General features: G+C 36.1%; 1 protein-coding gene across 2 annotated transcripts in view; it reads left to right on the top strand.

Moving 5' to 3' along the window:
• The window catches only part of ganaba (glucosidase II alpha subunit a), a 29914-nt gene extending 22776 nt beyond the window's left edge, over positions 1-7138 (top strand). For both annotated transcript variants that reach the window (XM_052556630.1, XM_052556629.1), the window contains 10 exons: positions 970-1066; positions 1153-1254; positions 1738-1981; positions 2385-2449; positions 2527-2603; positions 2706-2780; positions 2975-3088; positions 4199-4311; positions 4427-4527; positions 6646-7138. In XM_052556630.1, the coding sequence (XP_052412590.1) occupies positions 970-1066; positions 1153-1254; positions 1738-1981; positions 2385-2449; positions 2527-2603; positions 2706-2780; positions 2975-3088; positions 4199-4311; positions 4427-4527; positions 6646-6755 (1098 nt within the window). In that variant the 3' untranslated portion in view covers positions 6756-7138. The remainder of the gene's footprint in view (positions 1-969; positions 1067-1152; positions 1255-1737; positions 1982-2384; positions 2450-2526; positions 2604-2705; positions 2781-2974; positions 3089-4198; positions 4312-4426; positions 4528-6645) is intronic.
• The last annotated feature ends 6954 nt before the right edge of the window (positions 7139-14092 follow it).

The raw sequence follows: 14092 nt of genomic DNA, 5'->3' as shown, positions 1-14092 counted from the left end.
TAAAAAAGTATTCTCGTCGCTTCATAACGTTACGGTTGAATCACGGATGGCAGATGGACTATTCTGACGATGCTTTTCATACTTTCCTGGAGCTTGACACTAATATTTATTTGGCAGTCTATGGGACAGTCTCAAGCCTACCGATTTTCTTCCAAAATATCTTAAATTGTGCTTTTACGGGTTTGGAATGAAATGGCAGTAAGTGATTAATGCCACAGTTTTTTTATTTTTAAAATAAGCAAAACAACAGGAAGAAAATGTATCCATGTAACAGCGAAGCTCTGATTCGGGGATTTGAACTCTTGTTATCTGGCAACCGCACTCATGAGAGCTTGTGTTGTAGATAGTAGAGTCGTATTGAGCAGTCCACTGTTACATGATCCGTTTTTGGACGTTCGGTGCATTTTTTTGGGAAAGTATGCTTGAATTTGAAATATTCAATATACACAATATTTTAAAATTTTACATCGTCATCAAAATTATTGCAATATTATCGCTAATATTTGATATATTGCCCAGCCCTAATGTAATCCGTATAAAATGTGCACATCCACTGTGGAAATACAGAAAATGCTTATCGAATAATTATTATAATGTTAAGGCAAATTTATTTTTTCTGATGCATTAATCTTTACTTTTTCGCCTGTGCTTTTTTGTGCTGTTGCAAACTTTATGCATGCGGTTGAGAGTTGATAGGCTAAAGGCAACAAAATGCTAATTTTAATGGATTATATTGTTTCTTAATGTAAACATGAGATTAGTCACTTAAAATGAATGAAGACTAGTTGACCAGAAAAATCTTTAGTCGAGGGTAGCCCTAATATACATGTATAAATTGGTATGGATAAAATGTTGAAAAGGAGACTCTCAGTATTAAGAGATTTGTGTGATTACAGATAATGGAAATGAAGGGCTGGGAAAGACTGAAGTGGCTGTGGTTTCTTTCTTAACAATGCTTTTGTGTAACAGCAAAAGGCGACCGCCGATGGCCTGATTCAGCGTTCAGAAGGAGTGCAGAGACCTTTCGTTCTGACCCGAGCATTTTTTGCTGGATCCCAGCGTTACGGTGAGAGGCACATTCACGTCGCACGCAAGCCTTGTTTGTGTTTGTACCGGTACGTTTAGTGACAGATTCCTGTCTCTGTGGCTCAGGTGCTGTGTGGACGGGAGATAACGCTGCTGAATGGGGTCATCTGAAGATCTCTATCCCCATGTGCTTGAGTCTGGGCTTAGTGGGCATCTCTTTCTGTGGAGGTAAGTGATGAGAGGTGCTGACCTTTAGTATGCACACTGATTTAAAATGTTTCACTCAAATTATGCAGTACAAACGTGAATACATTACTTTTTTTTTTACTCTGTGCCATTTGCACATCGCTATTGCATTTTAGTGTATGATAACTGAATATACAGAAAGGATGTTCATACTCAAGCACAAGGAAATAGTGATGCAATATAATATTTGATACTCAGCAAGAAAAATACTTTTTGTTAAGCCATAAATGGCATAAATGAACTAAAGGCCAATTGTGTCATTCTACACGAAAAACGTAACATTACGGTTCAGTCAATAATATATTTTTTTGTCCATAAATGAGAATGACCGGAAAATATTTAAAAAATATGTATTTTTCCAAATTGTTGACCAGTAGTGTCTATTACCCTAATAATAATAATAATGTGAGGATTGCCTGTTGATTTTCTGCCGGTAACTTCTTATGCTGTATCTGTCTTCCTCAGCTGATGTTGGTGGTTTCTTTAAACATCCCAGTGCTGAACTGTTGGTGCGATGGTACCAGGCGGGAGCTTACCAGCCGTTTTTCCGTGCACATGCGCACATAGACACCCCCCGCAGGGAACCCTGGCTGTTTGGACCCGAGAATACCGCCCTCATCCGGGAGGCGATACGCCAGCGATATGCTCTCCTGCCTTACTGGTACCAGCTTTTCTACAACTCACACCGCACCGGACAGCCTGTTATGAGGTGAGTCAGCCCAAGATAAGTGTGGAAATAGTGGGGGATTGGGGAAAAATGCTATCAAAGGGAAAAAAATTATGGCTTTCATGATTAAATTGAAATGTGAACACTACATTTATATCTACTCATGTTGCCTCAGATTTGCATTAAGAATTATAATCAATCGCACATGTTTCTGTTAAGCACATGAATGGAGAAGCTTTTAGATTAGTTATCTGAAAATGCCAGTGTTTTGTTCAGTCCATACACTCAACAGATCAGTTCTGCACTCAGATGTGCTTGTGAATCAACTTTGTAAGAACTAATATTATAATTTTTTTTATTAGATGTGTTACTATATTTTGAAAATAGCAGATCTCATACAGTGTTAATTAGGGGTTCATTTAATTGATTCTCTAACTTTTTACAGACCTTTATGGGTAGAGTATCCTGATGATGTCACCACTTTCTCAACCGAGGATGAGTATTTGATTGGTGAGTTTTTATACATTAATTATAAAAGCCCAAATAAATGTTGCAGAGAAGGCTAAATGGATTATTTCTCTTCATAGGAAAGGATTTGCTGGTGCATCCCGTCACTGATGAGGGCGCTACTGGTGTTACAGCCTATCTGCCTGGGAAAGACGAGGTAATGTGTTTTTCAACACTTGACCGGCACAGACTGAATGGAGTTTTATCTCTTCCAAGTGTCTCTAAAGTCTCAAACACTTTCTCCGGGTTTCTCTTGTAGGTCTGGTATGATGTTCACACTTTCCAGAAGCATGATGGAGATCAGAGCCTCTACATTCCTGTCACCATGAGCTCTGTGAGTCTAGACATTTTTTTAATGCTACTCAAATTTGTTCTCAGATGATTTTCATAACAGGTCAAATGGATTTTTACTTTCCGACTTATTTCAATGTTTTCTATAATTATAATTAATATTTTTTGTTTCAGTTTTTGTCAGCTAAATCCCGCTTTTCTGTGTTGTATCTCTACTTTTTTGGTTTTGTGTCCCAGATCCCAGTTTTCCAACGAGGAGGGTCCATTATTTGCAGGAAAGACCGTGTTCGGAGATCTTCATCCTGTATGGAGAATGACCCATACACACTATATGTTGCACTCAGTTCTCAGGTGATTCAATATATCCTAGTATGTATAGGAGTCAAAATCTGCTAAGGAGTAATTAAATTTTACAAATCATGTAAGGTTTCAACCTTTTATCAAACTTTAATAATTACCTTAATATTTTAAACTAAGAAAATAATATTAAAACTACAGTTTATAGAAATCTCCTGTCAAGTTCCAGAATCTAGGCTTGTATATTATAATCAAAATATTGAAATCATGAATGTCAGAATCAGAATGTGTGGTTAAGCTTTAAAAAAATGTCTGTCAAACCCAACACGTGTTGAACAATGTTGACTATTCTAGAATCAATTGGATTGGCATTTATTCTCTTTAACATTCAGTGAAGCATTTCACTCAATTCCCTGATCAATCCGATTCAATTTCACAAAGAAATACACTTGTGTTTTATGTATTCTGCATGTTATTTAACAAACAGCATGTTGAAGACGCTTAAGCTGCTTTTTCTCCCACTTAATGGTACATATTACTGTGTATTGTGCACGTTATGTTTTGACAGACATTGTTGCTGCGATGTTCAAATAACGTCATTTGAGAACCAATGGATTGGTAATAAATATTTCTTAGTTGGTAGATATTCAGTGAAATGAGTGATGCCCATGAGTGTGTTATGTCGATGTTGTAATTTATAATATTCCAACTGACAGTCAACAAGTTTTTGATTAAAGATATGACGAGCGTACGGGCTAAAAATATTTGATTTCTCGGTAATTATAAAACATGAAGACGTTCAAAGTGGGGTTTGTGGCTTTATTTTATGGCTTAAATATATTGCATAATACTCAGAAACTGACAGCTTTGGCTTGTCAAAAATGTTATATTCACCCGTCACAAATACTTTAACTTCTGATGCACAGTTGTTTTGCTTCTTAACAAAAATCATATTTAAACGCATGAAAATGCAGATGCTGTTGTAAATAATAGTGAAAATCACTTTTTAAAACTCTGGTTCCCTGTCGCAAATTTGGACTCTTATACACATGTATTCAGTTCTGAAATCCAAACAGAAATCAACTTCTCATATTTGACATACATGGATATTGTTTTGGTCTGTGTTTAGTAGCACTTTACATTCCCTGCTGTCTTGTGCTTCAGGGTTCTGCTGAAGGAGAGCTGTACATCGATGACTTCCATACCTTCAGCTTTGAAGAAGCAAAGCAGTTTGTCCACAGACGTCTGTCTTTCTCTGCCAACACGCTGTCTTCCAGGTCGGTCTGCTCTCTTTTTCTTTATAGCTAATTTTGGTGTAAAATGTTGATGGGAAAACAGCAATGCCATGCTGTTTCTTATCATTTGGTCTTTTTTAAATTTTTGTTTCCTCAGAAATCTGGCCCCAGACTCCCAGTTTTCCACTGCCTCTTGGATAGAAAGGATTGTGATCTTTGGAGGGAGTCAACCGTCCTCTGCCACACTGAAAAATGCAGGTCAGTGTCACTGTTATATTATAGTGGTTAACTGCTAATATCGTTTGCTTGCGTATGATGATAAATTACTTATGATTTTCCATAGGTTTATATGGGTAAAATATCTGCTAATGACATGCAATCTGCTTTGGCATTCTTACAAGCTTCTACCATGCAGGTTCTTATCCAACAATCGGATAAGCAACAGTTCAAATAATAGAAAAATAATAGACTTACTAAAAAAGGGAGAAAATGATCTCCATATATTTTAGTTTTTTTTAGGGGTGTTCACAAGAAAATGTAATGGGGAAAATATTAAATGCATTTTGATCATTCATTTACTCAACAATGGCATTTTGAGGAGCTGAAAATGTAAAAGTTTAGTTTAAAATTTAAAAAAAACGGTTTCTATTTAAGTTTATTTAAGTTTAAGTATAAGTTTATAATGATTCCGTTTTTGTTTCTGTGAATACTATGAAAATTACATTTTGTGAAAATGCTGTCATGCGCATTCATCTCCAAATCCTTTTTCTTTTGTTTCAGTGTTTGTTATTCGAATGCTAGAAAAAAAAATTGCTGGTTTTCCAAGTAAAAATAGGCAAATAAATAACATTTACACGTAGTTACGTTATGATACGTAATATTCAGGGGGGCGGGTCTATATTCTCCCATTCTATATGTCTCTGCATCGACTTAATTATTTTTTTTCCCCAGTGATTAAGAGTTAAAACTCCCACAAGGGTGACACTACTCCAATATGTAGAGTACCCAAATTAATAATACATTTAAATGATTTCCAAGTTTTAACTTTGCAAACAACAATAAAATCAGACAAGGACTTTAACCGCAAGTGACACAAGCATACGCAAAACAAAGGGAACAGTAACATCTTATTGGTCAAAATGGTCAGAAGATTGTTTCTTTCTTTACCTGCTTGTAATTATTAACATTTTATATAGCCCACGTCTTTATACATTTTTTTTTTTTTACCACATTGACAATCTTCAACATACATTTGTCTATGACCAAAAATATAAGAAGATATGTTTTCAGAGGACTTTTAAAATTTGCTTTGCTTGAGAAAACATAAAAATAAACTTTTTTAATTTTTTATTGTCAAGTTGGGTTTGCATCAAACACAATGTTTTTTCTGACAGCAACAGTGCATTTTTCAGAGAACATGCTAAAATCCTGACGAATCACAAGCTGCGTCCCAAATGATGCACTGTACATTCTTCACTTATACACTAGTACTTATGCACTATGTACTCAAACATTTAGTGAATGAATTAGATAAGGTTATATTCATAAACGGAGTCTGGTAGTCCCTCCCCCTTCACTACGTTGACGAAGCTGACTAAGTGCTTGACGTTTTGAACATTCCACATTTAGTTGTTTTCAGTTATTTAAATGCATCATCCGGGAATTTAAAGTGCTTTTCTTTTTGGAATTTTCAGTGTGAACCATCGACTGTATGGTGTAAACACACTACTCGCACTGCTTGTAAAATATAACATCATAGAATAGTGCATAAGTACACTATTTGGGACGCACCTACAGTGACCGAGTGGAGGTGCTAAAGCTGCAGAGAATCCACTTAACCATAAGCTCCGGTCACCGACGTAGATTTAAAGAAAATTACTACCATTACGTGCTACTTTGCGAGCTTATTCCTAACTCTTTAAGCTTTAAGTTACATTTTAAATGACAAGGGATCAACTTATAATCATGTGTATGTTAATAACCCAGTCAACTTACTTTCTCAAATGGGCCAGGTATGCAGAGCATTCACAGCTTATATACAGGAAAATATAACCCAGACTGTTTAAAGGGATAGTACACCCAAAAATAAAAATTCTGTCATTTACTCACACTCAAGTTGTTTTTAGACCTGTGTGAATTTATTTCTTCTGCTGAACACAAAAGAAAATATTTGAAAGTATGTTGGTAACCGTTGACTGTATCCATTTCAGTCAACTGTATTCATTTGATTTATTGGATGCTGACAAATGTAGAAACCAAACACTTAGACAGTTGTACTTGTATTTACAGCAGATAGTAATAAAAATATTCAAGTAAGACCCTGGAAACCAATGATTTTGCACAACATATGGAGTTATTTTTTTGTCTCTTTTTCAGATGGTACAGAGTCTGCTTTAGAGTTTGAGTTTGACTCTACACTTGCAGTTTTGACTCTACGTAAGCCAGGGGTCAACGCAGCAGCAGACTGGACCATAGTCTTGCGGTAACACAAGGATGACATGCAAACAACAGAGAAAAGATCAGCACTTAATAGCACATGACCAGACACAAACAATACAACATGAGAGACCAAACTGAGAATGGGAAAATGCATGGAAGAATTGAGAAATCAGATGTTTTTAAGACAATATTTATATATGAATGCAAACAAATGTTGGCAAGCCATCAGTGAAGTACAGAACCTGCATATTAAGAGAGGTGTTTGATGAGATTAAAGACACATTTGACATTCATATTAAATTAATAATTGGTTGAAAGTTAGAACAAAAATATAGATAGTGTTGATTTATAGACTAAAGATTTTTTTATTTTCTGTCTCAGGAAGTGTTTTGGCATTAAAAAATAAATGTTAAAATTCAGAAATGAAAAATCGTGTACTGATGTTTTTTTTTTTTTTTCATTCACTGGGCAATAGTTTGTTAAAATTATTAATAGTCAAAAATATTTCATATTTTGACATTGAACAACAACACATCCTGATTAATGGGCAAATCTTATGAAACAAGTATTTCAATCCAAAATCTAAAGAAATGTATTTTTAAAAGGTTATATTAAAGACCAAACAATGTCTTTGATAGAGCAACAAGATTTATCATTTCTGTATCTATAAATGTTTTACTTAAGTGCACATTAAGCTGCAATAGTGTTTTTAAGAAATTATGAAATATAATAATATAATGGTAAATAAAATAGTAATTCTAAATTTAAATGAGTTATCTTTCTGTGGTTGAAACCAGCTCCTGTAGTAACAATAACCAGGCAGGTACTTTATGAAGTTTTATATTTATATTTTAAGTAATGTTCTAGGTTCTTTTCTATTTGAGATGATGATGATGATGATAATAATAATAATAATAAATATAGCTGCAAGCAGCAATTACGGGGCCAAGCATTCCAACGGCAAATGTAGGAGCTAAGCATCGCATGAAGCATCACACCAAATACATTAATGAGCAATAACTGCAATTTTGGAATTATTGTATTTGAAATGGCAAAAAATAAAAAAATAAAACAATACCACCTCTAGTAGCATGATAACTTGGCTTATCAAGCTTGACCAATAGGTGGCACTGTTATAAAATCAATTTGGTGTACTCTGTGTGACTTTTCAATGACACACACAAAGTTTGGTGTCAATATGCCAAAGCATTCCAGGGATACAGCCTCAAGTGTCATTTTCTCATTGTGCCTCAAATTCGTCGATGTGGTATGCGAAAACGGTTTTGTCTATCGACTCAAAATCCATAACTTTGAATCAGTATAGTCTGAAGATCATTTGATTCGAATTTGGTGAAAATCGGACATACGGTTGATGAGGAGTTCGAAAAAGTATGTTTTCAACATAAATCAAAATGGCGGACCGGAAGTTCAGCTTACCGTGGTATATTTGGTATCTATGTTATCGGCATAAGCCAGGGAATATTTTGAGCCCAGTTTCCTTCAAATAGGCTAATGCAATAAAAAGTTATTAGCATTTTAAAAAGTGTAATTACTCATGGTTAATGAATGGTTTATTACTCTTGACCAATAGGTGGCGCTGTTACCAAATTTATGTGGCATGGTCAGTGTGAGGTGGCGATGACACATACAAAGTTTGGTGCAAATATGTCAAAGTGTTGCAGAGATACAGCCTCAAATGCATTTTGGCACCCTTCCAGCAAATTCGTTGATGCGCTAAATGAGAACCGTTACGTATATCGACACGAAATCCATAACTTTTTGCCAGCATGGTTTGAAGATGATTCACGTCAAATTTGGTGAAAATTGGGCTAACGGTCTAGGAGGAGTTCGAAAAAGTAGGTTTTCAACATTAAGCAAAATGGCGGACAGGAAGTATGGCCAATTTTCGCATAATTTGTATCAACGCTCTCGGCTTGAACAACAGAATGTAGTGAGACCATTTTAATTTTAATAGTCTAATTTATTCAAAAGTTATTAGCATTTATGTGATATTTCGTTATAACTATTGGCCACAAGGTGGCGCTGCCACCTAACTTTTTGAGTACCTTCAGGGCATGGAGCCGAATATTTTTGTAATTATTTGCGAAACGATACGATGCTGCGTTCAAAAAATACAGCATTTTAAAATATAATTCAAAATGGCCGACGCCTAAAATGGCCGACACAGGAAAATTGGATATCATTCGACTCGACATGACTCACTGAATCTAAAGAGACCAGTTGTGTGATTTTTGGCCAAACCATTCAGAAGTTATAAGCCAAAATATGCATTTTTCATATCTCCTGACCACTAGGTGGCGCTGTGTCGAAACACTGCAGGTCGTCTCAGTTCATGCTTGTTATAACACACACCAAGTTTGGCCTCAATATGCCAAACCGTTGCCGAGATATAGCCTCACGTGCATTTTTGTGTGCTTTTCGTCAAATTTGTTTACGTGTCATTCGACAACGGTTGGACGAATCAACTTGAATTCCATAACTTTTTGCCGGCCTGGTCTGAAGATGATCTGAGACAATTTTCATGGCAATCGGACTAACCGTCTAGGACGAGTTCGAAAAAGTAGGTTTTTCGAATAATTGAAAATAACGAAAAAACTAAACCTTGCGATTTTTGAATTTCGGGATTCATTCGACTTGGCTTAAGCCAAGGATTCAGAGGAAAAAAGAATGTCCATTTTCTGGCTTACGGTTCAAAAGTTATTAGCATATAAACATTGAAAGTTTGGACAAGTGGTGGCGCTAGAGAGTTGGAGTTAGAGACTTCAAATTTGCTATAGTTAATGTTGGGACTGTCCTCTATCAGTGTGCCAAATTATACAACTTTCCCGCAATCGGTTCTATGGGCTGCCATAGACTTGCGGCGGAAGAAGAAGAAGAAGAAGAAGAAGAAGAAGCAGAATAATAATAACGCCAACAGAAACAATAGGTGCATCGCACCTTCGGTGCTTGGCCCCTAATAATAATAATACAAAAAAAAGTTGGTAAGTTGTATGCTTTTCCTGACAGAGAACAGACCATATAAGATCTACAGTATTCATGGGGTATAAAAGCAGAAGTGTGCAATTTGTATTTTTGTTAAAACATTAACTTTTCAAAGCCAAAAATATGAATAGGATTTAGGTCTACTATTATTTAATGACACATGATCATTCAGAAAACATTCTAAAATGCTTTTGTAACATTATAAACTTGCAGAATAATACTAATTTCTCAGCCCAAACATAAATTGTATCATATCATGGTTTCCACAAAAATATGAAGTAGCACAACTTTTGATAATAATCAGAAATGTATCTTGAGCAGCAAATCAACATTATCAGAATGATTTCTGGAAGATCATGTGACACTGAAGACTGGAGTAATGATGCTGAAAATTCAGCTTCGTTCACAGCATTTACTAAATATAGAAAACAATTTTTAAATTGTCATACTATATCACAATGTTAAGTTTTTTTTATTACTGTATTTCTGATCAAATAAATGCAGCATGGGTGAGCATAAAACCTTAAAGGGGGGGGTGAAATGCTCGTTTTCACTCAATATCCTGTTAATCTTGAGTACCTATAGAGTAGTACTGCATCCTTCATAACTCCAAAAAGTCTTTAGTTTTATTATATTCATAAGAGAAAGATAGTCTGTACCGATTTTTCCCGGAAAAACACGAGCGTCTGTGTGCATGACGTGTGGGCGGAGCTAAAGAATCACGAGCGCGATTAGGCTTTTACGTTGAGAGCGTTTGGAAGCTGTGACATTACCGTGAGGAAAAAACATCCAAAACAAACCATGGCTAACAGTCAGATTCAGCGTATATTTATGATCCAGAATCAGATCCAGAGGCTGAAATTTAACAAGAGCAGCATCAGCAACGACGTCTCTATGTGGTATGTACTGAAACTGTATATATTTGCTTAGCGGTTTTGGAAAATGACTAAGTTCCACTTTGTCGTCTTTTTTTTTTTTTTTTTTTAAGCTGTAATGTGGAAAGTGCAGTTTGATGACAACATCGCATGTTGTTTACTTGATGTGCTTACATGCCGACAGCTAAGTTAACAACAGAGATATTTGAAGCAGTTTTACTCACCGCCTGCGGTTCCAACACACGATCGTGACCCTTTTTCGTTGGGACTGCATTATCCTTAAGAAATAAACGATGTGCAAATCCGGCGTCAAAATGGGCCTTGTTTGTAAAACAAGCATCTTCGAAATGCATGGAACAAACAAAAACACTTGCACAACTCCGTCGATGCTCTTTAAAAATAAACTCCATCCACTGGTCCTTTAATGCTGTTTTTTTTTTTTTTTTTTGGTAATCTGTGCAGGGTTGTCTTGCCCTGGCAACCAAAAACACACTCCTTTTGTGACATTTCGTGACGCTCTCGCTCTGATCAGTGAATGTCTCTGCTCTCAGTGCTCTGCTATACGGGAGCGCGCGCTCTTCCGGCAGAAGTGCCCTTAGGACCCATATAAGGAAATTCCGCTCCATCTAACATCACACAGAGCCATACTCGAAAACAACTTTCCGAAACTTGTGACAAACCGGAAGGAGTATTTTTGGAACAAAAATACTCCTTCAAACGTACAACTTAATTTTTGAAACTTTGTCCATGTTTAGCATGGGAATCCAACTCTTTAACAGTGTAAAAATCTCAGTATGCATGAAATAGCATTTCACCCCCCCCCCCCCCCCCCCCAATAAACACTCAAAATCAAAGAACATTAAAATAAAATAAAATAGTTTGAACATGAAAGAAATCTGAGTGTGGATCCTTTCCCCCTCACTGAAACTCACAATAGTTTGGATCCTTAGTGAAGTGACTGGATTTGCCCCACAAAGTCATTGCTGAGCATCATTAAAAGTGCTATGTATATAATAAGATGACACTCTCTGGTCACTAGCTTTAAGTGTAATGATGTAACCTACAGAAAGAGTCACTGAAAGAATCCATGTGCAAAACATTTTGAAGAACAGAATCAAAACTATTCAAGTCACTGGATAAATCAAAATCAGCACAGCTTATTTATAAGCACCAATAGCGGCGCACAGTGATGATGTGTTTTTGTAGGCCAACTTGTCAGTTCGTATCATTCTGATTCTTTCAAAAAAAGCACAATAGGATTTTTCCATTAGCTTTTGGATTACTGCTAAAAATACTGTATGATCTGTGACCAACAAAAGTCTTACATGTTTTGATGATTGCCAAAATATAAACTTTTATTAATTTTGAAGCCTAAATATAAAAATGTGGTGAACTACACCACATTTGAATGACTTCAATGTTTTAATCAAACAAAAACTATTGGCTGGTTGATTTAAACATGTTATAACTGACAGGCTAAATTAAAATATAAATCCAAAAGGCAGCAGGTGGTGCTAATGGAACAACCGAAATAACCTCTGTAAACAAAGCAAAGCTGCACTTGCAAACACTAGTTTTGTTTATTGGGCATTGCATGGAGGGAAAATGAAAAGAAAATTACATCAAACCTTTCTTGAAGACAGTCAGATCAAAAAAGTTCCATCAATAAATTAGAATGTCGTGGAAAAATTAATTTATTTCGGTAATTAAACTCAAATTGTGAAACTTGTGAATTAAATAAATTAAATGCACACAAACCAAAGTAGTTTAAGTCTTTGGTTCTTTTAATTGTGATGATTTTGGCTCACATTTATCAAAAACCCACCAATTCATCTCAATAAATTAGAATATGGCGACATGCTAATCAGATCAAAACACCTGCAAATGTTTCCTGAGCCTTCAAAATGGTCTCTCAGTTTGGTTCACTACGCTACACAATCAAAGAAAGACTGCTGATCTTACAGTTGTCCAGAAGACAATCATTGACGCCCTTCACAAGGAGGGTAGGCCACAAACATTCATTGCCAAAAGAAGCTGGCTGTTCACAGAGTGCTGTATTCAAGCATGTTCACAGAAAGTTGAGTGGGAGGAAAAAGTGTGAACTATAAAGATGAACTATGAACCGAGAGAACTGAAGCCTTATGAGCATTGTCAAGCAAAATCGATTCAAGAATATTAAAATTAAATGTATGGATTTAGCAGACACTTTTATCCAAAGCGACTAATAGTGCATTCAGGCTATCAATTTTTACCTATCATGTGTTCCTGGGAAATGAACCCCCCAACCTTGCGCTTGATAGTGCAATGATTGATCAATTGAACTACAGGGAAACTATATGAGTATGAATATGAGTGAACTTCACAAGGAATGGACTGAGGCTGGGGTTAAGGCATCAAAAGCCACCACACACAGACATGTCAAGGAATTTACTGAACCACAGACAATGTCAGAGGCATCTTACCTGGGCTAAGGAGAAGAAGAACTGGACTGTTGCCCAGTGGTCCAAAGTCCTCTTTTTAGATTAGAATTAGAAATAGAAGTTTTGTATTTCACTTGGAAACCAAGGTCCTAGAGTCTGGAGGAAGGGTGGAGAAGTTCATAGCCCAAGCTGCTTGAAGTCCAGTGTTAAGTTTCCAAAGTCTGTGATGATTTGGGATGCAATGTCATCTGCTGGTGTTGGTCCATTGTGTTTTTTGAAAACTCAGTCACTGCACCCGTGTACTAAGAAATTTTGTTGCACTTCATGCTTCTTTCTGCTGACCAGATTTTTGAAGATGCTGATTTAATTTTCCAGGAGTATTTGGCACCTGCCCACACTGCCAAAAGCACCAAAAGTTTGCCAAATGACCATGGTGTTGTTATTGTGCTCGACTGACCTGCAAACTTACCAGACCTGAGGAAAACTCACCTGTCAGGAGGAAAATGAGAAACAACAGACCAAACAATTCATATGAGCTAAAGGCCACAGTCAAAGAAACCTGGGCTTCCATACCACCTCAGCAGTGCCACAAACTGATCACCTCCATGCCACGTCGAATTGAGGCAGTAGTTAAATCAAAAGATGCCCCTTCCAAGTGTTGAGTACATGTACCGTAAATGAACATACTTTCCAGAAGGCCAACTATTCACTTTTTTTGGGGGGGTCTTATGAAGTATTCTAATTTGAGAATTGGTGGGTCTTTGTTAAATGTGAGCCAAAATCATTACAATTAAAAGAATCAAAGACTCAAACTGCTTCAGTCTGTGTGCACTGAATTTATTTAATACACAAGTTTCACAATGTAAGTAATTACTGAAAAAAAATTACTTTTCCACGACATTCTAATTTGAGAGGCACCTGTACAATGCTCTCTCTTTTTTTTTTTTTACTCTGCTTTTTGTCATGTTTTCACACGAAGCATGTTACAGAATGCTGAGAAGTGTTTACTGTGAGTTTTTGCATTACAATAAAAAAAGACAGTTTTAATAATAATTCAAATTTGAAATGGTGATACTAATCGTTAGA

The sequence above is a fragment of the Carassius gibelio genome, chromosome B5, assembly GCF_023724105.1.
Source record: "Carassius gibelio isolate Cgi1373 ecotype wild population from Czech Republic chromosome B5, carGib1.2-hapl.c, whole genome shotgun sequence".
NCBI lineage: Eukaryota > Metazoa > Chordata > Actinopteri > Cypriniformes > Cyprinidae > Carassius > Carassius gibelio.
This window is presented reverse-complemented; position numbering and strand designations above follow the sequence as displayed.